Below are 25,379 nucleotides of genomic sequence, written 5' to 3'. Positions count from 1 at the left end.
AAATGTTTATTTTCTCTAGATATGCCCTCGTGAGTGAGGATAAATAATTATGTGAGAAGAGTTACTTCTCACGGCCTAGATAATTAGGTGTGGGGTTATCTCTCACGGCTGATTTAAATAAATTTTGTTATGAAATTTGGCTACCTATGTCTTAGATCTAATATGCTCGGAGCATATATGCTCTTTAACTGTATTCGTACATGGGTTAACGGAAGATTTAAGTCATAGATAGCACCTGATTGTAAGAATTTTTGTTTGTATTTATAACTTTGTAACCGCATAAGTCATAACTTGTGACTATAATTTTTGTAGAGTTTTATGCTTTGTGTTATAAGAGCTTTTTGCTCTATTATATAAAAGCTTTATATGCGTGATCTTTAATAAATGAAATTCTCATATTTCCATTTAAAAATAAAAAAATAAAAATTGAGTTATTAGGTATGTTATGTGTCAAGCGACAATTGGTTATGATATGAATCTAAGTGTGCATGTAATGATTTGTGTCAAACAAATAATGGTAGGATCATTTTGGACATATAATTTATATCGTGAATCTTTAAGATACTATTGATATCTAACGATCAATTTGGTGTAATTACAGACCTAATGACGAAATAAATAATTGAAAAAATGCGAGTGCAAACGTGATGGCAAATTAAGGGGTTAAAATGTATTTTTCCTTACATAATTTTTGTTGGATCGGGCTTATATGTTGTTATTAAAATAACAGCATGTATGTTGTAGTTGAATCAACGGTCAAGATTGAATTTTAAAGTTGACTTACTTTTAGAAGCATTTAATAGGAGAGAGAAAATGAAAATAATTTTTGAGAAATTCAATTTTGACCGTTGATTAAACTACATCATACATGATGTTATTAAAATAATAGCATGTAAGCCAAATCCATTTTTGTTTTCTCTCTCTCTCTCTCTCCTATATGGGGCCTTAAAAAAATTGAGTGTTTATAAACCATTAAAGTTTGGCTTAAATAAACTCAACCCAAGCTTGGTTTATTTAATAAATGAATCAAGTTTGACCGATAATTATCATAATTTTGACTCAGATATTAAATAAGTCAAACTTGCATATACCTGACTCGATTCAACTTAGGCTCGCGAACCAAGCTCATATAAGCTCAACTTGAACCAACTCAACTTGATTCAACTTGTTTATAAGAGTAGGTACCAAAAATGGATTGAGTTATTATGTAACCAATTAACACCGGTTGGTTCTTAGTGGTCTCATCGACGGTTGGGTTATGGACATGTGGCATCCCTTTCTCTCCCTCCTCTCTTCTTTCTATTAAAAACTCAAACTCATTTATCTATTTTATCAAATAACTTTATTCATTTTTCACTCACTAAGAATTGCCAAACTCTTTAGAGGCAATGAGTTACGAAAGGTGAGTATGAAAGAATTGTGAGTTATGAAAAGGCCTTGCGTCATTGAACATGATCCTCTTTAGTTCATTTAAACTGGGAAATATCTATTTAATTATGGTTGAGAGATATTTTTTGTCTTTTTATTTTTTAAGGGGACAAAAATACCCCTCTACTATAACTAACTAGATATTATACAGTTTAAATAAATTGGAAAATATCATAATTCTTGCATCATGGCCCGAACCTCGATACCAACACATTTCACAAATCCAGCAACCTCAAAAATGGGGCATTGAGTTATGAGTTCCAACTAAATTTCAAATAAGCAAGATGGCAGATACTTGAAAGCCCATGATAAATTCTCCATTTCCAATATTTGAGAAAGCCCATGATGAACCCCCGAAGAAAAAAGTGCAGAATTTTTCTTAAAAATAAAAAAATAAATAAAAAAAGGGGAAGAATAGACAATCTCGGAGCTATCTATTATGCTTTCCATCAGCAAAGCTTGAGTTCAATATATGGCAAAATAAAAAGGCAATTCTGAGTAGGTATGAACAAATTTAAGTTTGCGGTATAGGAGAAACTGTATAGATAACTTTGTGGTTTAAATTACTCAAATTTAGTCCCCAAGGGGTAGCAAGTAACTCAATTTGTTGGAGACCATGCCTCATGAAGCAAATGTCATTAATTCGAATCCCCATTCCCCACTTTTGTGTAAACATGTTAAAAAAAAAAAAAAAAATTCAAATTGTTTTGGATGGCCCTTGAGGTGGCTACGGCCACCCCATATGGCCTGCATGGGTGACTACAACCACCCTAGAGGAGCTCCAGGAGTGGCTCAGCCACCCTTGAAGCAAATTCAGGGTAGCCGTAGCCACCCCAAAAGGCAACGGGGGTGATGCGGCAACCTCCGGCCTTTTTTGTGGGTGGCCAACCACACATTGGGGGTGGTCGGCCACTCACTTTATTTTTATTTTTTTTAATTATTATTTGTTAATTTAAAATAAAATAAAATTGATATTTATGCAAAATGTATTTAATTAAGGAATAATTATTCCTCTATGTAAAGGATGAGTCATTCGTATGAGAATGGATATTCTTAGAAATAGACCCTTATTAAACAAAAGAATGATTATTCCATTCCAGGGGTCTATTATGAAAATTAAATGGGGCCTAAAAGAGAAAGCAAACATTTACATTATTGCTCGTGATAATTTTTCATATACAAAACATAAATTTATGATGTTGTAGGACCAGAAAATAAGACATATTTTCCATTTTTTTTCCAAATCATATACTCCGTCTACCTGATCATCTTCCCTCTAACATACTAGGGTTCTAGCACAAAATTCCCTTTCCAGGAGCAGAACTTTGTTTATGCACTTCTAATGGACTGACCCACAAATTTGAAGTAACATGGTAATCAATTTTCCCAGGCATCAAGAGAAAGAGTCGGCATAAACAAACCTGTGTCATTTCAGTGTATTTCCAGCCAGTTCATAAAGTTGAGTCAATTGCCTCTGAGGAGACGACGGAGAATTCCTTCCGCTGCTTTGGCATCATAACAACTAAATACAGCTTGCCTAGCTGACACAATTTTACTGGATTCTTGAATATCGAGACCCTTGCAACATTGTTATCCAATAAAACAACGTGTGCAATGCTGTATGATTCACCTTTATCCACAGCAAATTGCCACTCTCTTGTTGATATGCTGAACCAGTCTTTTCTTTGAGATTTGGTAGCTTTAACTTCAATGTACTCTTTACTATTCTCCTCCCCTAAAACAATGTCATAGGGTAACCCAGTTTCACTATCTTCATTAACCCAGTTCACAACTCTCTTCCCAACTTTCCCAGTAAGGTATTTGAAAGCGATAAGCTCGCCAAGTCTCCCTGTTTCTGTGGCTTCTGTTCCACAAGGTGTGCCAATTCCAAGTTGATCTCTCTTGCTAAAATCAGATGAACCCAACTCAGGGCCATCAGATAAAAGATCGAAATCAACATGCATACTAGGATCAGTCTCATTACAAGCATGGCCAGACTGATCTTCCAAATTGTCGTAGTCTGACAAACATAAAGCCATTGAAGTTGCTTCTGAATCATCTTCAATGGTCCAGTCATCATCTTTTTTGTTTCGTGGGCTGCTGCTAGGCTGTGCAGTGGTCGCCTGCACCTTAAAATCATTTGCATAACTAAAACCCGGTGCAGTTTTCCAGTTTATAGGTGGCCAGTTTGAGTTACTTCCTCCTTTCATTTTCGAATTGGAGTAGCTTTTCTCATCTATTGTTTTTGAATCAAAATTTGCTTGTAGTGAATCATCATTCTTTGTCAATGAAGGCACAGATGAGAGGGACCAAACAGATTCTTCATCAGGAAGTTTTGGCACCTTTTGGCTATTCAAGATGAAAAACTCTGTCTGCTCCTCACTGGAACCAGATTCGGCCATGGTTGTGATCATGTGAAGGAAATTTGCCAAGTGTAGATCAGGAGTTCCATCAAATAACAAACGAGACAGCTCCATAAATAAGGCATGAGAATCAGATTCTCGGGTTGTGTACAAAATATTATCCTGTAAAAATTATATACATGAGGATATAACTAAAAAAGGAGATATATAATATATTGAAATTCCAAATCATGCCAAGTATCATGGAGAGTTTGATTCTTAAATCGTCAAAGTATTAACAAAAAACAGCTAGTCTAAATACAGAATATCTCTGCATAAGGAGGATGCAAGTGACATTTAGCAACACGGTTAATCTTCAATTCCAGAAATAGTATATGCTAATTCCATAGACAGCATGCCATTAGTATTCTTCAGTGAAGTTTGCCAGTTTGTAGCTTTTAAAGGGGTACTTAAGTCCTAAATGTACTTAAGAGGTTGCAGTCTCAAATTATATGTTTAGTATTGAACATATCTGACAGGCTTTAGCATCATTTCTGCTGGAAAATTGTTTGTAATAGGGTATTTTCATGAGAGAGAGAGAGAGAAGAGAAGAGAAGACAAAAATTGAATAAAGGATCCCCATCACATGCCTGCAGAAGACAGCTACATTCAATTCGCTTCTTAGATGCACCACAACTCTTTATGATGTTCCTGTAGAACAGCTTTTCAACAACAACAACTTGCAGACGACTCAGAATATCAAATCCAGACTGCTTGAGCTGAATATATTTATCAGGGTGTAGGCTACAGAAGTAGCGCTGAGAATAAGGAAGAGCCCATCCCACCAACGAAGCTTTGAAGCAACAGTCTGCCAGACCATAATATATTGCTTCACGAGTTACAACCTGGACATAAATGCAACAATGTAGAATGGAATATTGAAATCACAATATATAACTCATTTTTCATTTTCGACTGTTATTTTTCCTTTTATCTTCAAAGTGACAATACATTACATGATGCTCAACTATAGAATTTAAAAGTGGATGATGTCCACTCACACAACACAACCAAATGTACAAATATAATGCCTACAACCATTTATAAAGATGTTTGAGCATAGAGAATCCATTTCAGGTCCCATTTTATGATGCAAGTTGTTAAATCACTAATTGTCTCAAAAGTTTAAGGTGATAGAAATAGGAAAGTTTAATCATTTGACCAATATTTTAGTTACTCCTCTTTACATGTGGGCTCAAACTTTTTTTTAATAAGTGAGGCCCAACACGTGAAATATTTAATTTAAATGGGGGGTAAATTGACGGAATTAGGGTTCGAATTTAGGATCTTTGCTTTGATACCATGTTAAATCATCACTTATCCAAAAAACTTAAATTGATAAGAAGATGTACATTTACTCATTTAATCAATACTTCAATACAAGCCAATCATTTTTAAACAAATACTATGTCCAAATGTGATGGTACTCATGCTATTTTCTTATAGAAAAAGAAAAAAAGAAAAAAGAAAAAAAAAGGTGAGAATCATAGCATAGGCAATAATATCTAGTACCTTAAAAGGGATGAATCAATAATTAGAAAAACTGTATGCAGTAAATGGACCATAACAATAACATTGAGGAACCGAGCATGTAAGGTAAACCCAAAATGAAATAGATCAGAAGTTAGCAAGGTACCTCATACTGCACCAAATAACTGTAGTTCTGTATAATACATGCATAAAAGTTGGATTACAATGTTTTAAGAACATCCCAAACTACCAACCGTTTGGCACTTAGATACTAAATTTTAAAGAGCGACACTTCACCCCCTCCAACTACCACCTCATTACAACCAAACCCCTCCTTTAGTAATTGGCGTTAAAATAGAAAGAAAATCCCTCATGTGGGTCACATGTAACTTTTTTTGCATTTAACTTTACAAAATACCCTTAAATTTATTAAAAAAACTGAAAAAAAAAAACTAAGGCCACCCCCAAAATACAAGGGGGGTGGGGTGGGGGAATCACCCCAGATTGAAATTATTAAAAAAAAAAAAGAAAAAAGAGAAAAGAAAAACTAACGTTAGCTGAACCACCCCTCTAGGGTGGTTTGTTTTTGGGGGTGGCCTAGCTTCTTCTTCTTTTTTATTTTGTATTTTTTATTTATTTTTATTTTTATTTTTTTAAATTAATTAATTAATTAATTATTTTCATTTTTGTTTATTTTTTAAATGATTTTTATGGGCATTTTGGGAAGAAAATTCAAAAATAGTCATAGGTGGCACACGTGACCACTTTTATGTCTATTTTAGCTTCAATTACCAAAGGATGGGCTAAATTGTAACGGGGTGGTATTTTTAAGGTTAAATGTCACTTTTTAAAGTTTTGTGATTTAAGTGTCAAAATGGTGGTAATTTGGGGGGTAGCATGTATTTTCCCCTAAGATTATACATCTAATTTGGAACTAGGAAAAAGTTTTGATAAAACCACTAAAACATCTGAATGACGTAGATGCAGCGTCTTTTTTAACATCTGACTGTCAAAAAAGTTTAAATAAAATCATTCCAGCCTTTTTTTTTGGATAAGCTCAAGTTGAAATCCCAATCATTTGTAGCAACAATGTTTAGGAGGCTACTCGGGGTCAACATGTTGATAAATCAGACATATAGCCTGGCCTACTGGATGAGTTAATGTGAACAGTTCAAAACATCGAAAACTCACAGCAGCAGCCGCAGCAGCAGAGAGAGAGAGAGAGAGAGAGAGAGAGATCTTACCTCTGAGAGTGCAGGAATCCCCAAGGTTTGCATGAGGACGGACACTCTTGTTTGAAGTATCTCTTTTTCATCATCACTAAGTTCACCAAAGTACAGAAAACTAATCTGATCAAAATGCTCAAATTGATCCCTTAACTTCCAATCATCACACCAGCACACAAGGCCCAACGAATGGTGCAGGGAAACCCACTTATCCTGTTCAGTTGGAAGCACCGTAAATTCCAATTTCATAAGACATTCTTTCAAGTAGATGGCATCTTCAGGGCTCAGGAGTCCAGATTTCAGTCCATCACTCCACTTGAGAAAAACTTGGAAAACCTGAGATATGAAAGGACCACTCAGGTTGTACTGAAACAAACAATTATTGCAAGTGCGTTTTTGCTTCAAATTTGATTACTTACTACATTAGCTGCTTGAGAAGGCAAAGCAACAGAAGATAATTGCAGCAAAATCTGTAGATAGCTATGGAGAGGAGGGGCCTCGTGTACTTCGCAGCCATCAATGAAAAAGTCACGAAGGCCTGGATAAATATTGCTCAGCATCTTACTTAAGAGGTGATGGGCCACATCTGTCAAACTGCACTGAGGATGAATCTCCTTCATTTGGTCCAGAGAACCAGTTGAATCATGCCAACAGACTTCTTCAGGAGATAAGAATATACCAACAACCACATCATCAAGCCCAGAGCCAGACGCATATGGAACAAATATAAAAGGTCCTGAATGTAACTCCTCTGTGATTTTCTGCTTTGAAGTAGCCATTTCATTCCAAATGAATGTGTACAATTGTGACATTTGTGATATGCTGGCATGTAAAGAAAGTTGGGTCCCATTAAAACGAGCAGGTGACATGTTAGGCACACCTTATACCACGATCTATTCATATATCCAAAATATATAAGTTCTGACTGCGTCTATCATGGATAATGTACACTACAGAGTTGCAGAGTCAAACTCTGCAGGTTTCACCTCAAGGCAATTAACTCCAGATGAGAACATAGTGAGATACTTCATACACATTGGACTAGAAAGATTAAGAGCATGTTTGAGATTGTATTGGGGAATAAAGCTTTTAAAGTCAAGAAGAGCTTTTTAAAAAAAAGCTTAATTTTAAGTTTTTCTTGAAAGTGTGTTTGGACCCTTTTTAGAGTGAAAAAAGTCAAAGAACTTTGTTTGAATTTTTTTACCAAACATTACAGCTTTTTGTTTGGCACAACTTTTTAGGTACAAAAAGTACTTTTAAGCTCCCTAACGCAATTCTAAACAGACTATAAATTAGTCGGTCAAAAGATTCAGAAGTCTAGTCTAGACTAATAATAAATGGATAACAAACATAACACAAAAGTGCCAAAATATTGAAAAGAGTTCCACAGTAAGATAAGTAATCATTGCCACGGGACCAGGAAAAAGGAAAAAGAAAAGAAAAGATGATGGTATGAGCAAAAGCATAAAAAAACTTCTGCTTCTGGAAAGTCAAAATAGATAAAAAGCACCTCAATGAGAAATAGATCAACAATAAAAGCTTGTCAAATTATCAGCAAATACATGTTCAAGAAATCATCTGAATTATAAGCTAGCAAAATTGCCACGCAAGGAATTTCCATCCAACCTTCACTCTGTGAGCTGACACATACACAAGAAGACACGACACAGGCTTGCTTGCACACACAACAAAACTTATAGTATCAAAAGAAATTTTAGAAAGTACATAAGAAATCTTGACAAGTACAAAAATTATTCCCCCTTATAAAATCAAGGGTAAATATAAATTTACTCCCAGAGTAATCGCGTTATTTTAATTTAGTCCTTCAGTTTCTAAATCCGACTTTTAAATCCTCAAGTTTTTTGCATTTTTCATTTCGCTCATTTCGTCTAAAAATTGCTTAAGTGGAATTAACTCCGTTAATGCCATATAATTAGTTTTGCCACCTCACTTCAAAAATTAATTTTTAATTTTATTAAAAAAAGTTAGAATTTGAAAAAAAAAACAAAAAAAACCCCAAATGGTGAGGGGTGGCGAAGTGATGTAGGACAATTAGTAATCACATAAATACACTAAGAAATTAAGGCAATGAGAGGAGAAGGAAGTTAAAGAGGGAAACAAAAGGAAGAGAAAGAAGCTAAGGGGGGAGAGAGAGAAGAAGCTATGAGGAAAAGAAAGAGAGGAGAGGGGGAAGAGAAGGAGAGAAAAGAATCAATTCTTCATTTTTTCCATTCCATCAAATCTACCTCCATTGGAACACAAATCATACTTAATAGACTCCAGACTAAATATAAGGGCACCACCCATTTATTGACTTACCAAAAATAACTTGGGGCAACACCCATTTATTGAATTCCCCAAAATAATCTAGGGAAACATCCATTTATTGAATGACAAAACACCCTTGACTCTTAAAAGTGAGATAATAATAACTCCATCAATCAATAGGACCTAAATAAAATTAGGTGGACCAATATTCCGTGCTTCGCCTTGCATCATGCTCCCCTGCTTGGAGTTGAGTTCTGAAATGCTGAAAGGTTGAAAACATATGCTCAAAAGTCTTGGATCCGATCCCAACCTTCAAGTCTTGAAAAGGACCGAAACAACAAGAGTCAAAAACATATTCTCTATGCTTTGTTGGCTCTTCTATATCTTATCTTGTGTGTGACCCAGCGACCAACACCTTCACGAAACAACTTGGCACCTCTGTTTCTAACGATAGTGAGAATAGAGGTGTGGATTGGCGTGTGGAGCAGTCGGTGTAGCTGGCAACGACTTGTGGTCATAGTTTCGAAAGGGGTTGTGGCAGTAGCGAGATTGCAAATGTAACCTGGGTGTGGCGGTGGTACAAAGATTGGTAAAGGTGCTAGATAGATGTTGGCGGCACAGTGGGGCATCAATAAAAGGAACGAAAAATAGCTCTTTACAGCGTGGTGCAGTGGCTTGTTGGTTTACGGCACGATGGTTCATGGATTTGCGGCGCAATGGGCCGTGGGTTGAAGTTGGTGGGCCGTGGGTTGAAGTTGGTTGGCGTCACCTACTGTGGGGCTCACTGAGCGCAGTGGAGGCTCGTGCGATGGCTCGGCGCGAATGGGTTTTAAGCAAACAATGGCAACAACTGATGAGTAAGGGTGAATGGTTGAATGGAGATTTGTCTAAAGGGAGGAGATAGTTTGCATGGCAGAGTGACAATGGGGTAGATTGGGGGTGGTGAAAACGTGTTGGGGCGGGTAGTGTGTGTTTGGCTTAGGGTGCTTGGGCGTGTGGATAAAGGGAACCTAATGTGAGTTCTTTGAGTGTTTGGGTGGTGGTGCGATGGTTGTCAATTGGCTATTTAGGGCGTGGAAAGAACGAGATGTTGATATGGGTTGTTGAGATCGACGGGTTGAGGTTGTTTGAGAATTGTTTTTTAACGGTGGCAGGCTTGGGGACCTAGAAGTTCGTGGGTTTTAGGGTTTGATTTGGCTGGCAGTAAAGAGGCTTGAGATGGTAGACAATGGCTGTGTTGGAATGGTGGTGGTCATGGTGTTGGCTTAGTTGGGGTAGCACGGTCGTGGATCGCACAAATATTATAGGAAACAATTGGCTTAGGCTATGATACCAAATTTGATGTAGGACAACTAATAATCACAAAACTACACTGTTAAATTAGGGCAAAGAGAGGAGAAAGAAGTTAAAGAGCGAGACAGAAAGAAGAGAGAGAGAGAGAAGCTAAGGGAAGAGAAAGAGGGGGAGAAGAGAGAGAAAGACAGAAGAAGCTGTGAGGAAGAGAAAGAGAGAGGAGAGGGGGAAGAGAAGGAGAGAGAAGAATCAATTCTTCATTTGTTTTATTCCATCAAATCTACCTCCATTGGAATACAATCTTACTTAAATAGATTCACAACTAAACCCTAGGACAACACACTTATTGACTTACCTAACATAATTTAGGGCAACACCCATTTATTGAACTCTAAAATAATCTATGGCAACATGTAATTATTGGATTACAAAATACCCTTGACTCTTGAAAATTAAATAAAAATAACTCTATCAATTAATAGGATTTAAATAAAATTAGGTGAACAAATATTTCATGCTTTGCCTCTTGCATCATGGAGCCACCCACAAGGGGGGGGCACCTCCTTTGTTGGGTTGGTTGTGTGAGCCACCCCTCTACTGGGGGGTGGCCACACGAGCCACCCCTTTCTAGGGTGGCCATCCTCCCTTGCAAGGGTGTAGTGGTGGCCACGCCATCCATGCCATTCATTTTTATCTCTCTTTTTTTTTCTTTTTTTTTTTAAATTTTAATATTTTTAAATTTCTTTCTTTAGTTAATTAATTATTATTTTTTACACGAGGCAGCAAAATTGCTTATGTGGCATTAACCACGTTAATGCCATGTAAGCAATTTTAGACAATTTTGGATAGAATGAACGAAATGAAAAATACGAAAAACTTAGGCCATATTTCGTAAACCTCTCAAGCGCCGTCACTACTCAAACGTTGAAAACTCTTCTCAAAATTGGTTTATCAAATGAATTTTAAGACGTGGTCCCCATCACTAACACACTTTTTAAAAGAAACTACAAAACTCTTCTCAAAATCCAAAACATTTTAAAAAAAAAATAAAACACATTTAAAAATTAAAAAAAGAAAGAAAGTGTGGTGGCCCCACGGTGGCTGTCGGAACACCACCATGGTGGCGGCACCGCCATTGTGGTGCAACACTTTCTAAATTTTTTTATTTTTAAAAATATTTCTCAACTTTTTAATTTTTACAAACACTTCCAAAATTTGACCACACCAATTTTCCGCTTTTCTCAAATGTGGCCCCAACCAAACCAATTCTCAAATATTACTTTCTTTTTTTTTTTCAAAATTGAAAACCCAAAACACTTCTCAAAACTTTACCAAATGACCCATAAGGATTTAAAAGTCAGATTTAGAAACCCAGAGTTTAAATTGAAACAGCACAATTACTTGGGGATTAAATTTATACTTTCCCTAAAATCAAAGAATTTTTTTTGTGGAAAGGGGAAAATAAAAGTGTAAGAATTATCACTCATCAACCAAACAACAAAAAGATTAGGGAGCACGATGGGACCAAAAAAACAAGAATTACCTAAGGTTGCATACACACTCGATAGATAAAGACACAAACTAAATAAAAACCTTGTAACTGTTGCATGGTGGCCTTCGGCCATGGAAGTTGCAGAGAAGCGAAGGGAAAGGGGCCAAAAAGGAAAATTGTAGGGAAGTGATCGTAGAGGCCAACTAGGGGGAGAAAATCTAGGGTTTTAGAGGAGCAGAATTAGGGTTTTAAATGAGGGAGAAGAAGAGGTGAGAGAAAAGGGCATTTAGGGTTAAGACAAAATGAAAAAGGAGGTGGCCTAAAAGGTTAAGTGAATAGAGATTGAATCAACATCTCAAATGATTAGGGGGAGATCTGAGGGCTGTAGTTAAAGGCACAACTTTTAGGGAGCTGGAATTGTTGAATACTGAAACATCCATTTGTTGATGTGTGGCGAACAACCAAAAACCAATTCAGGTGAATACTGCAACATCCATTTTCAAAGAGAATAGCATACTATTACTAGAAAAGTAATATCAAGTATAACATGTTCTAATACGATACTATAGGAGCACCAGATGTGGTCGAAGCATTGATATCAGTTTGATTTGTAGCTCTGAGAAACACACTAACATTGGCATCATGGCATGATAATCCTATATAGAAAATGTTACACTATTCTTTAACCATCTATAAGTAAAAGAAAGACATTATAAGACAAAACTTATAGATGGTGCAATATACATTTAGATGTGGGACACTTACACCACTAACATGCTCAAAACAGAACAAAGAGCCAACATACTGATAAACTCGATACATACTTTTCTTGAAGCGAAAAGCAATAGCAAAACTACATATGGATTTTTATGTGAAAAGAGAAAATACTGCAAATTATGAATGAAGAATTCAATTAAACAGCACACAGAAATCACAGATTAAGATCCTATGTAGTAAAATAAAAGATAGCATTAGATTGGTTTCTACGGCCAACAGGAAAGAAAAGTTACTAACAGCAAAATGATCTTTCAGTTAGCAAAAGTTGAAGATCTAACTTGGTGAATGAGATGCAGCAATACCTGGCCTTGAAAGGCGTCTTAGATCTCCTCCATACGTTCAGAGTTTCCAAAATGTCATCAATGGTAACTTTAATCTTAAACCCAATATCACCGACTAACTTTCCACTGCTCACCTGTTTCAATAAGAAAAATATAGCACAATAAAGAACTTGTAGAAATCTATGTCGCTAAGTGCTCCCATCATATAGGGAGATACAGCAGTTTCATACAGCTGAAGTTATAACTCCATTAAGGTATATAAATATACACTCAAATATAGCCAGTGGGCAATACAACAAAAACAACTTAACTGTACTTTTTGCTGCTTCAGGCAAAGTAATGCATTCTAAACAGAGAAAAACAGACTAATACCATGTTATCTTATAGCTTGTCAAGCGGCACATCTAACGTCATGTTAGGCAATAAATCATGTCAAAACAAATGAAAGATGATTTTAAAGATTTTACGTGTGTATACATATATTAACCTATATATAGCATTAACAAATTTTTAAACATCAATTTCTGTCACATTTATTAAATAGTTAAACATCTGGGACACGTTGCAATGGAGCTGGCAAAACCAAACCCAAAATGGCATAGACCCCATTTCTGATCCATGTCAGTCACCCACTGCACCAACCTGTCAATTTCCAGCAGGCAAAGACTGTATATATGCCTTCAATGACAAGCATCTAAAAAGAGCCATTAGCCAGATTCACATCTCTGTCAGCTCTGAACTGCAGACTTTTCTGTACATTCCTAATCACACCACCTGTTGCATAAGCTTAAAGTCTGATACTGTGATGAATGAAAGCAAAGAAACTCAGCATCTCATCCTCTACATATGAGCAAGACTCTTACCAACATCTATGGGTTTGGCCAGGATCAAAGCAAGATTCCCCACCCAAAAATAGAATAAAAAAGAGGAAACAATTCTGGGTAAGCATTATTATAAATAGAAAGCTTATGCCATATATCATTTGAGGGACACATACCATTTAAGTTGGATTTGGCTTGCAACCCATACATTGTTAGGGATGGGCATGTATATTTTGTTCCATGTTAGAGCATTTCACACAACACACACGTAGATATGCATGTAGGCATGTTCAAACACAAAAGGAGCAACCCTGATGGACTCTCACTTTGTTCTTGTACACAAAGAACTAGAATGGGATGCACACCAATTAAAGTTTGCTACTAAGACTAAGAGGATCAGTATCGTGAAGATGGGGTTTCTGCTTCAAAAACTAAGGGTAAGAGAGAGCTAAAAAATTTGGAATGCTCCATTAATTTTGAGGCTAGAGATAGTGGCTCTAGTCGGGGTAAAGGCAGGATAGCTTTGCAGGTTTAGGACTATTGTGTGGGTTTAGGGTTTATTTGGGGTTTTAGGGGTCCGTTTTGCGGGCTTAGGGTTTTTTTTGGGTTTCAGGGCTCTCTTATGGGGATTTTGTGGGCTAGCTTTGGTTTTCCTGTGTATACTTCCAATGTACTTAGGAGCGTCTTACGCTTTTTGATATATACAGCATTACTTTAAAAAAAAAAAAGTTTGCTATAAAGATAAAGCCTTCCACATTCCAAGATTGGCAGCCTTATAAAGCAGATAGCTCTTGCTCTGGGGAGCATCTCTCACTCTCTCTCAACAGAATTGAAGAAATATTAGAAAAACTAAAAATATAATAAAAAGTGCAAAAGAGAACACCAGTATATCATACTAACCTTCGGAACAGCATATGGAGCAGAAGCACCAAGAATAGAGCGTACTGCATCACAATCATAAAATAAATCTTTGGGATAGTGAAGCTCATCGTCCATGCTAGATACTACCCACTGGACATCACAAATGCTGCTCATAAATGAAGACTTGAAGGGTTTGCTATCTTCACCAGTTTTAGGGTTGCAGTAACCTGTAGCTTTATCACTAAAACAACCATCCCATAGTGTATCAAAAACCTCCAACAGGTATATACAACTTTGCCGCATGCCATTTTTGGATAATAGGGATATTAAATGCACAAATTCATGGGATTCCCAATCTTTGACAATTGATTCAGGGGAAATCAGATCTCTTTCCTGCATTAGATTCCTAAAAATGGTAGGAGATATATCAGCAACAGTCTTATGAACTGGATGTATTTGCACAAAATCCACGACACCTATTTCCTGGAAAAATTCCCTCCATTTTGTCAGTCCACATGAGAGTGATTCAGTGACTGGATGCCTCAAATAAGTGGTGTCAACCTCATGCCATTTCACATCTACAATACTGATCAACTTATTTACATCGACTGGATTTCCATATGCTTTACTGAAATGAATTGGCACCTTAACAGGTTGTTTAAAGCCATGATTTGTTAAAATGAAAGCTTTATTTCGTAATTCAGAGATTACATACTCCCGTTCAAGACGACAATCAGGGCAGCTAGACTGTAGGTGAAGCATTACAAAGCAAAGATACTCTGTCATCAAATTCTTGTCCCTATTTGTATTTCTACCAGCAGTTACAGCTGGCATGATGTGCGCCTTCACAATTTTGTGGGCAGACAACTTCTGGACGCCAATTCTATGAAGAATCTTGGTTATGTTGTCTACCAAACTCATGTCCAGGCATGAGCTACCAACAGTTGATGCAGAGAAGAGGGCCAGATTTACAGTCCGGAGTTCAATAAATAAATTTGGGAAAGCTTCAAGTTGACGCTCAACATCAAACCCAGTGCTTATCGCATCAGAGTGTAACCAGATTATACCTTCATCCACTGAGCTGTATGTACCATCTGAAAGGGGAATACACGATATTTTTTGAAGGTTCTCTATGAGATGCATTTCTGTATCAGAGTTTAAGAAAATTTGTCCAGAAGAATGGGATGACATTGTATATATTGCATTTAGCCAAGAAGACAACCAACTCAGGCCCATTGATTTGATGCCATTTTCCACATGACTTAAAGAGGATATAAATTTAAGTAGAATTTTGGGTCCATACTCCTCAAGGCCTAGTGCCCTTGATAATGAATCAGACATTTTTATATTTTTATCAAGGAATCCGAGTCCAAGATGCTCACAAAGTAAATCATCAGGAAGAAGAACGCGAGCCTGTTCATTCCACCCTCTTAGAACCTTGCATGGAGGAACCCAATTGTCATTTCCTCCTTCCAGGAGTAAGCAGTTTGACATACGTAATTTAGAAATGATCAACCGGGGAAGACAGGAAAAGAAACCATGAACTTCCCCAACAAGTGGAACAAAACTCATATAAGTTGACACAGCTTTTCCTGGATTCTCTCTAAAACACTTGAGAGCGCAGAAGGATCTCTCCACACCAACAAACATACCAGGAAACTCAGACAATAACCACTGGTTCCAGGGACTATTTCCATCAACTTCCTCTCTAGATGAAGGAAGAACAAAATCACCTTGGAGAATAAATTTTAGCCCATAAGTTCTTAGAGGAAGAAATGCAAAAACAGGCTGTTGGTCTAGAAGTGGAACATAATCCCCATCAACTGATTCCTGCAATGTAAATGCTATAGAAATTTCTGTTGTTTGCACATCACGAAGAATGTTTTCTGCCTGCAACTTCTGAGATGCTACAAACCATGTCATTTTCTCTTTTCCATGTGAAACCCTAACAATGCCATCCCCCATGATTTCTTTTTGCATCACAATGAGAGAATCATCGAGTAAGTTTCTGAACTTAATACACTTAAGCCGGTGAAGAAAAAGCAACAAATACGGGTGAAGATCTGAAAACATAGTCATAATGCTCTTCATGACAGTTTTGTCCGATAATCTATATCTGAAAGGAAGGACAATGCAAGTGTTCCAGCATTTATCATCCAATTGATCAGTGTCACTAGATGCCAGCCTACTAAACAAGTCAATGTCACATGGAGGTACTATTGTTGGCAAAACAAAACCAATCTGACCCTCACTGATATCAAATTTGATATGAAACCCATTAGAATGAATCTCAGGAGCATCAGTGACCTGCAGATACGTCACCCCACATTCATGAAAGCGGTTCATTTATATTGTATAACCATCAATTTGATAAACAAAAAAGTACCTCACCACTCTCATTTCTATGAAAATCCATATAAAAATACAATTCACAGTCAGAAAGTAACTCAGGTTGCCAAGTGTGGGAACCACATTCAGCCTCTAGGCTGCGTCTCTCAACTTTTTCCACTACAATGTCAATTTTCTAGAAGAAGTAGAGTGCTTTAAAACATAGCTTTGACTCATTTATTAATAATCAAAAACAGTTGAGTGCTATTCTAAATATGCCGATACTCTTTATGGTACATGATTCTTTAAACACCTACTTTAATAATACTAATCAAATGTTTAAATTCTTTACATCAATTACATTTTAACAACCTTGGGTAGAACACCCGGCAGCCACAATAGAGCTTTGGAGTGCATATGAAAGATGAATATAGTCAAAAAGGTGATTGACTAAATTGAAGATGAGCCTCAACACTAGATTAAATAATCTGCTTCTGAACTTTTTGCGATTGTTAGTGTTCATTATTGGAGTTACAGAATCATAACCTTGAGCCATATCAAAAACCATTTTAAATGCCAGAGCTTAACCAGGAAGACTCATTCAAAGGCAAGAAAAGAAAAAAGAAGAAGAAGATTGATAAGAAAATTAGTGCCATGTGTTTAAACAAAGAAGACTAGCACTCAAATTATATAAGGATATATTTCAGCGAATTTTGAACAATAAAATGAGGTCTAGATTGTGCACTTGGAACAGCAAACAGACAAGCAACCAAAGCTTTCTGTACCTTTCAAACATATTTTATGATCTCTTAGTTGAGTTCGGTTAAGTTTAATTACTCCCTCCTAGACCTCATTTAAGGGGAAAAAAGGAAATCAACCAAACCAAAATAAAACAAGAAACTTAAACTCGTTGAGATAGACACCAAAGAAAAGAAAACAAAGAATGATATCTTGTAACCTCAATACATGGGTGACGGCCTCTTTCATTATATCTATAGATTGCTTAATACTTATAAAAAAAAAAAAAGTACATAATTTTTTTTTTTTTTACAAAACAGAAAACAAAAAAAGCAAAGAATGTTGATAACTTGTTTGGAAAACTTTTACAAAGCTATTTTCACTTCTCAAACATTGAAAACTCTTCTAAAAAACCAGTTAACCAAACGGATTTTTAGATGCTGCTCAAACTACCAAACTCTTCTCAACACCCAAAATACTTCTCAAAAACTAAAACAGAACAATTTTCATAAAAATGTTAAAACTAAAAAAAAGGGTCTTTCTGCTGTCGGCACCGTGTGGTGGTGGCCAGATGGATGGCCGCCAAATCCACCAGATCACCACCATCACCGTGTTGGAATATTTTAACTTTTTCTTTTATTTTATAAAAATATTTCTTAATTTTTAATTTTTACAAAACACTCTTCAAAACTTTACCAAACCAATCTTCAACTTTTCTTAAATGTGGCTCCCACCAAATTAATTTACAACTTTAACCTTTTCAACTCAAAACCCAAAATGCTTTTCAAAACTTTACCATACTGGCCCATTTTCTTCAAACATTACTGCTTATTACTTCTAAAAAAAAGATAGCATTTGAAAAAAAAAAAAGAAAAAGAAAAACTAAAGAATGATGTTAACAGTGTTTCTTCAAACATTACCCGGAATACTGATTTGAAGCCGATGCCTTTCTTCCCGATATATCCAGCATTAGATCCTTTCTTTGTTGAATTTCCAACATCACAAAGTGCTCTGATGTTTTGAGCAGAGAAGCCTCGCTCATTGTTTAGAACAATAATACCTGACTCTCGAAGAATGAATGTTAGAGTCGGTTCCACATTTTTTGGATAAATATTATCATCAGCATTTTGAACCTGAAGCAAAATGAACAATAAATTGATTGATTTATTGAGGAAAAAAAAATCAGAGACTTCTCAGCAGCCTATTGTGAACTTCAAACCAATAACCAAATTCGTTTATAAAGTTGAACATATAAAGATTCTATTAATTCAGGATGTACTAACCAAGAAAGAATGATATGGATGACAAGAAGTAAAACTATAAACTAGATCCTATTTCCCAAGTACAACAAATAAGGGCACTATTATCTTCTTCTGTCACTCTCTGCCTTTCGCAAAATGCATTTGTGAGAATGTAAAATCCTAAAACTATAACTCACAATTCGAACCTAGAAGTAGATTACAAATCAGGCCCATTTCAGGATCAATAACGTAGTTACATTTCTCTCTTATTTTTCACCATGATGCTAAGGCTTATAAATTGTAGATCAACAATCTGTTTAATCCAGTTTGGAGGATAACTCTTATCTATATTATGGAAGTTCATCTTTCAACCAACATTCAGCACCATGAAGAACTTCTAGCAACTACATGGCAACCATATATTAAACCAGCAATATTTAAAAATATAAAAGGAAAATCTTAACAGAATATAAGACGTGTAGAAAATCAACTCTACAAACTTATATGCTTCATCATGTTAGTCATGTGTATAGTTGTAGTAAGCACATTGAAAGAGACAATACAATTACCAGCTCAAGAAGAAAATGTGAATCTTGAGAATATAACTCTTGTGAAAGACAATGAAGTGCTCTCCCCAGCCGAGCATGCTGCTTCTTTAACATGCTACTTTCAGTGCTAGAAAGACTTGGATCCAAACCAAATTCATCCTGCCTGATAGATTCAATGACCAGGGCTGCATTCTTCTCTTCATCAAGTTCAGACAAGCAAGGCGTGTGACCACTGCCAATTCTATCATCAAAAACATTTAACCCATCAATTGACCGACAAACTCCAGTACTCTCTTCATTATGCCCATCTTTCACAACAGATACGCTCATATTTGCTTCAGAAATGGAAGACTCACCCAATGCATCTTGCATATTCTTTGAGCCTATGCTAATCTCAGGCCCAGTAGCTTTCAAGCATAAAGTTGCAGATGCAAACAGCTCAGTAGGATCACTGGAACAAAATGAATGGTAATCATCAATCCACTCCACAATACCAAGAGACAATCCTACTTCATGAAGCATGAGACGCTGCTCTGTTTGATTGCATTCACACAAAATGGCAGAAGCAGCATCTTTGATGAGAGCACGCATTCCAGAAAGCAAAACATCAGCAGCAAAACCACGAAACTCTGTGGGTAAATAGCCAAGACAATCAAGGACAAACCTTGACACAAAAGGCACAACATTAATCATTTTGCAAAAGTTAATGTGTAACTCACTACTCAAATTACTAGTAGCAACTTCATCAACCATTTTCTGTGTACTGTTTCCTTGCATGAGAGAGTTCTGGCTGTCATTTACTTCCATATTCTCCAGAGAATTCTTCATAATAACTTCAAATGCATGGCGCATATGACATTTTAAAAGGGACAAGGGAACATATTTTTCTCCCCCAACTAACGAGAATAGAGATAACAGCTGCAGTGCTGTTCGGAAAGGGGATCCTTGAAGTGCAGCTTCCAAGAATGAATCCACAGTAGCTGAATGATCTATGCGCATGACCTTTCCATCTTTAGTCACCAAACACAATAACTCTTTTGTGTTGACTTCACTCAACAACCATGGTACAAAAGGACCAAGTGAGGGAGCAAATATGAGGTCCCAGTGTGCCCAAAAGTTTAAATCTGACATCAGCGGTGCCCTAAGTAAGACTTCAATTGCATCCTTGGATGTAACGGATTTAAGGGCTACTGCTTTCTGGCTGAGGTCAATTCTCACATTGGTGGTTTCCAATAAATCATTTTCATCATGGGCTGATGAGCCTTCAACTGGATACATTTCAAATAATGTGACAGAAAATAGCACACCTTTAGAAGTTACATTGTTCTTATGATTCCCCACAATATCTAGAAAATCTGCCATGGAACCATTTTCTGAAATTTTGAAACTGATCAAAGGGAATTGCCTCATAAGCAGTGAAGAAATCATCTGCTTTGTCATTGTTTCATTGTCCCATAATCCATTCAAAGCTTGTGACACTAAAACAATCAACTGATATTGGAGCATGCAAACCTCCAAAGGGGATTTTTCATATATGTCACCTGTTAAGAAGTTGTATATCTCATCAGGTAGCAAAGAGGCATGTTTTTCTAGGAACATTAAAAACTCCCCATAACCAAGGGACTTGAATGTCTTGACGCAAAATTGCTCCACCAACCAAAACTCACAATCATTAAGCTTCCTTAAGAGCATAATTGTCCTTTCTAGAAGTGATTTACCATAAGCCATGACTTCATAGTCAAGCTCAAAATACAGTGCTACTTTCCTGAAAATGTCTTCAACAGAAACACCTGTGACATCTAATTACACATCATAACAAGGTATAAAAGTTAATAGGGGGAAAATATTGAAATGATAGTCAAATGAGGGAGGGAAACTCAAAAAACAGAAGCTGCCCAAATTCACTGCAAGTATATAACAACAAATCATTCCCAGAAGCCAAATGAAAATAGACCTTTTGGTTGGTGAATATCAAAGTCCAACATAATGTTCGTAGAAATTTAAGCACGAATATTACAATAGTGACACTATGAGGAGAATCTAATTAGGAAATTTTTTATAAATTTCAGCAAAATTTTAACAGTCAAGATAATATCAAAATGTGTACTCCAGTCACGGGTTTGAACTATTATTTAGCAGAGCCTATTTCCAAAAGCAAATAGTACTCACTGTGTGTGCGCTCCACACCATGCTCAGCTATGACTGATGCATCCTTAACACTTGGTTCAACATCTATGATCTCATATTCAGAACATTTTTCCATGCTTGTTTGCGTCAATTCCTGTTGACTTTTGGTTTGGCAAGTATCAGACATGCAGTCCCACATTCCAGATTTCATAGATGATACCTGCAATATGGAAAAAGCAATTAATAATAATGTTTAATCTCATAGAACAGCATCATAACAGGATTTTGATAGGTAAGTCAATACGTCTATGCAAACAGAAAACATAAAAAATAATGAAAATAACGAGACTCTAACAAACAGAAGGTGCCATTATAGCACCTATACCATCTGGAGGAACCTAAAAGATCATTTTGTAGAACACACAAAAAAAAAAAAAAAACCCATGCTGAGGTCATACGATAAACTTCATTTGGATACAAATGTCTTAAACATATACTTTAGATGGCATAGATAACTACATATGAGTCATAAAAATACAATTACAAACAGGTTAGGTAAGAAGCACCCTGAAATTTTACAAGGCCATGCAACTAGCGCCACTAATGGTAATAATTAAGGCCATTAGGATATATATATATATTCTAGGTTGCTGCCTGGCGCCAGGGATGATTTCGCAGTCCTTCCACCGTCGGGCGAAGTCGCGGCTATGGCAGAGACGCTAACGAAGATAGTTTTGTCTGGAAAGGGGCCGGCGAGGAAGTTTCTGTTGAGGGCTGGTGGTCCGGGACAGGTTTCGACAAGGGGTTTTACTGTCCAGGCAAATTTGACGATGGGTGTTTTTGTCTCGGATTCCTCGGTAAAGTCGCAGGTTGCCCCTCTTGTTTATGAAGTTTCCCCTACTCCGGCAGTCGGTATCGCGGATCAGTGCCCTCCGACGAGTGGGTTGAGATTTTCTGCCATGGGGATTCTGGGTAAGCAGCCTGGCAGTTGGGTGTCGCCGGCTATCTCAAGGTCTGCTACCAGAGGTTATGTGGAGTCCGGGAGGGTAGAATCCCTGGGGTGTGGCCCGGTGGATCAATCTCCGGGCGGCTCTGAGTTGGGTACGCTGGGAAAGGAGTCGGGCCTTTGCACAATGCAGGCAATAAATTTGGGTGGAGTCCTCACTGTAGAAGTGAATCCTTTTGCTCAGGAGTCTTTTGTCCCAAATTCTCTGGATGAGGAGAAGTTGGAGGTGCAGGAGAGGGCTTATATTATCAAGGCTTGTAAAGAAGTCGGCCTCTCTTGCGATGGAGAAGATAAGAAGCTTAAGGAGACCATTGGGGTTATGATTGCTGACAATAAAGGCAATGAAATGGAAAGGGAAGAGATTTCTCCTGCAGTTAAAAAAGGTAAGAGAGAGCTTAATAATCTACAGTCTTCTGTTAACCTTTTGGAGTTTTCTGCGAGGGAAAGGAATAAGGGGAGGGCCAATCGAGTTAAATCAAGAAGATCAAGATTCTTTCTTGGAATGTGAGAGGTTTGAACGAGAGGGATAAGAGGTTGAGGGTTAATTTGTTAAGAAGTTGGAAGGCTGATTTGGTTTGTTTTCAAGAGACGAAGTTGGATTTTATTTCGTTTAGCTTAATGAGGAGTTTATGGGGCTGCCCGTATGTGGAGTAGTGCTATGTCCCTTCCATTGGGGCCTTGGGTGGCATTTTGCTCATGTGGGATAAGAGGGTTGTTGAGAAAGTAGATGTTGTTTTGAGGCATTATGTGGTGGCCTGTTCTTTCAAAAATGTTGAGGATGGTCTTACTTGGCCATTCGTGGGGGTGTATGGGACTAATAGAGTCACTTCCAGGCGTCTCCTTTGGGAGGAGTTGGCAGGGGTTTTGAGCTGTTGGGAAATGCCGTGGTGTATTGGTGGGGATTTTAATGTCACTCTTTATCCAAGTGAAAGGTCGAGGGGTGCTTATTCTCGGTCTGCAATGAGGGGTTTTGGAGAGTTCATTTCGAAGCAGGGCCTCATGGACCTTCCTTTAGTTGGGGGGATATCTACCTGGTCTAATAATCAGTCTTGGTCTAGGCTTGACCGTTTTTTAGTTTCTCCGGATTGGGAAGCTCGTCATCTGGACTTGCGTCAAAAGAGGTTGCTTCGGGTGTGCTCCGATCATGCTCCTATTATCTTGGATTGCAATTCTTTTTCGGGAGGTAAAAGACCTTTTAAATTTGAGAATATGTGGCTTAAAGTGGAGGGTTTTGTGGATAAAGTTCGCAGTTGGTGGGTCTCGTATCAATTTCAAGGTACTCCGAGCTTTATCCTCTCTAAAAAGATGCAAGTTCTTAAATGGGACATCAAGAGATGGAATGCTCAAGAGTTTGGCAACGTGGGGGCTTGTATTAAGGCTTGTATGGATGATCTTAAAGCTCTTAATAGGGTGGAGGAGGAGAGAGGGTTATCCACGGAAGAGATTGAGAGGAAAAAGGTGCTTGCTGGTGAGTTAGAGTTCTCCCTTCTCCTAGAAGAAATTAGTTGGAGGCAAAAATCTAGGATCCGTTGGTTGAAAGAGGGTGATAAGTGCACGAAATTCTTTCATCGGATTGCTAATGCCAATCGAAGGCAGAATTTTATTGAGGCTTTGAACATTGATGGTTCTTCTACTTCTGATCAAGAGGCTATTAGTAATCATATCACTCGCTTTTATGAGTCACTCTTCTCGGAGACTCTAAGTTGGAGACCGAGGTTGGATAATCTTCACTTTGACATGTTGGATGTTGATGAGTCTTCTAATCTGGAAGCTCCCTTCGAGGAAAGGAAGGTGGTTAAAAATATGGATAGGGACAAGGCTCTGGGTCTGGATGGTTTTTCTATGGCTTTTTTCCAGGACTGTTGGGATGTGATCAAATTGGACATTACGGTTGTTTTTGCAGAGTTCTACGATCGAGGTAAATTTGAAAAAAGTCTTGATGCTACGTTTATTTCTCTTATTCAGAAGTCTCATGGGGCATCCGAGCTGAAGGACTTTCGTCCTATCAGTCTTGTGGGGGGGACCTATAAGATTATTGCCAAGGTGTTAGCCAACAGAATGAGGGGAGTTATGGATCGGGCCTTCTCCAATCCGCAGAATGCCTTCGTCAAAGGTAGACATATTTTGGATTCGGTTTTTATTGCCAATGAATGCCTGGATAGCCAAATCAGATCTAGGGATCCCAGCTTATTGTGTAAGTTGGATATGGAAAAGGCTTATGATCATTTGAACTAGAAGTTTTTACTTTACTTGTTGAGAAGGTGCGGGTTTGGTGCGAAATGCTGTTTATGGATTGAGCATTGTATCTCGTCTGTGTGGTTCTCGGTTTTGGTCAACGGTTCTTCCCCCGGCTTTTTTGAGAGTTCGCGTGGGGTGAGACAAGTCGATCCTCTCTCGCCTTTTTTGTTCATCTTGGTCATGGAGGCATTCAGCAGGATGATTAATGCTGCTATTAATAGGGGTTTCATCGATGGTTTCTTTGTGGGTGACAAAGAGTCTGATCGGGTAAATGTCTCTCACCTTCTTTTTGCTAATGATACGCTGGTTTTTTGTGGGGCATTTATTAAAGCCCTTCTCATTGGATTCGAAGCTGTCTCGGGGTTAAAAGTAAATCGGGCCAAATCTGTTTTGGTCCCGGTTGGGGATGCGGTTGAGGTGGGTGAGTTGGCTGGTATTCTGGGTTGTGGCACTAGTTCTTTGCCTTTGAAGTATCTGGGTCTTCCGTTAGGGGGTTTGTTCAAGCTTTTGGCTATATGGGAAGACATGTTGGAGAAGATTGCTAGAAGGTTGGCTCCTTGGAAACGTTCGTACTTGTCAAAGGGGGCTAGGCTCACTCTCATCAAGAGTACCTTATCCAATCTACCTACCTATGTCATGTCTCTTTTTCCTATCCCTGCTTCTGTGGCAGATCGCATTGAGAAGATTCAACGGGACTTTTTATGGGGTGGGCTCAATGATGAGCCTAAGCTCCACTTGGTTAGTTGGCATGTGGTATGCTCTTCGATTTTTGAGGGTGGTCTAGGGATTCGGAGTTTGCGGCTATTCAATCAAGCTCTCTTGGGGAAATGGTTG

General features: G+C 37.6%; 1 protein-coding gene across 1 annotated transcript in view; it reads right to left on the bottom strand.

Moving 5' to 3' along the window:
* Window positions 1-2,464: 2,464 nt before the first annotated feature.
* Window positions 2,465-25,379, bottom strand: part of LOC132178371 (protein NO VEIN-like) — a 49,542-nt gene continuing 26,627 nt past the window's right edge. The window contains exons 6-14 of the mRNA XM_059590813.1: window positions 21,344-21,521; window positions 19,196-20,973; window positions 18,306-18,518; window positions 14,359-16,626; window positions 12,659-12,771; window positions 6,946-7,348; window positions 6,545-6,862; window positions 4,421-4,675; window positions 2,465-3,953 (exon numbers count right to left, since the gene is read on the bottom strand). Coding sequence (XP_059446796.1) covers window positions 2,880-3,953; window positions 4,421-4,675; window positions 6,545-6,862; window positions 6,946-7,348; window positions 12,659-12,771; window positions 14,359-16,626; window positions 18,306-18,518; window positions 19,196-20,973; window positions 21,344-21,521 — 6,600 coding nt within the window. The 3' untranslated portion in view covers window positions 2,465-2,879. The remainder of the gene's footprint in view (window positions 3,954-4,420; window positions 4,676-6,544; window positions 6,863-6,945; window positions 7,349-12,658; window positions 12,772-14,358; window positions 16,627-18,305; window positions 18,519-19,195; window positions 20,974-21,343; window positions 21,522-25,379) is intronic.

This window comes from Corylus avellana, chromosome ca4 (assembly GCF_901000735.1).
Source record: "Corylus avellana chromosome ca4, CavTom2PMs-1.0".
NCBI lineage: Eukaryota > Viridiplantae > Streptophyta > Magnoliopsida > Fagales > Betulaceae > Corylus > Corylus avellana.
Note: the sequence above shows the minus strand (reverse complement) of the source record. Positions and strands in the feature narration are given on the sequence as shown.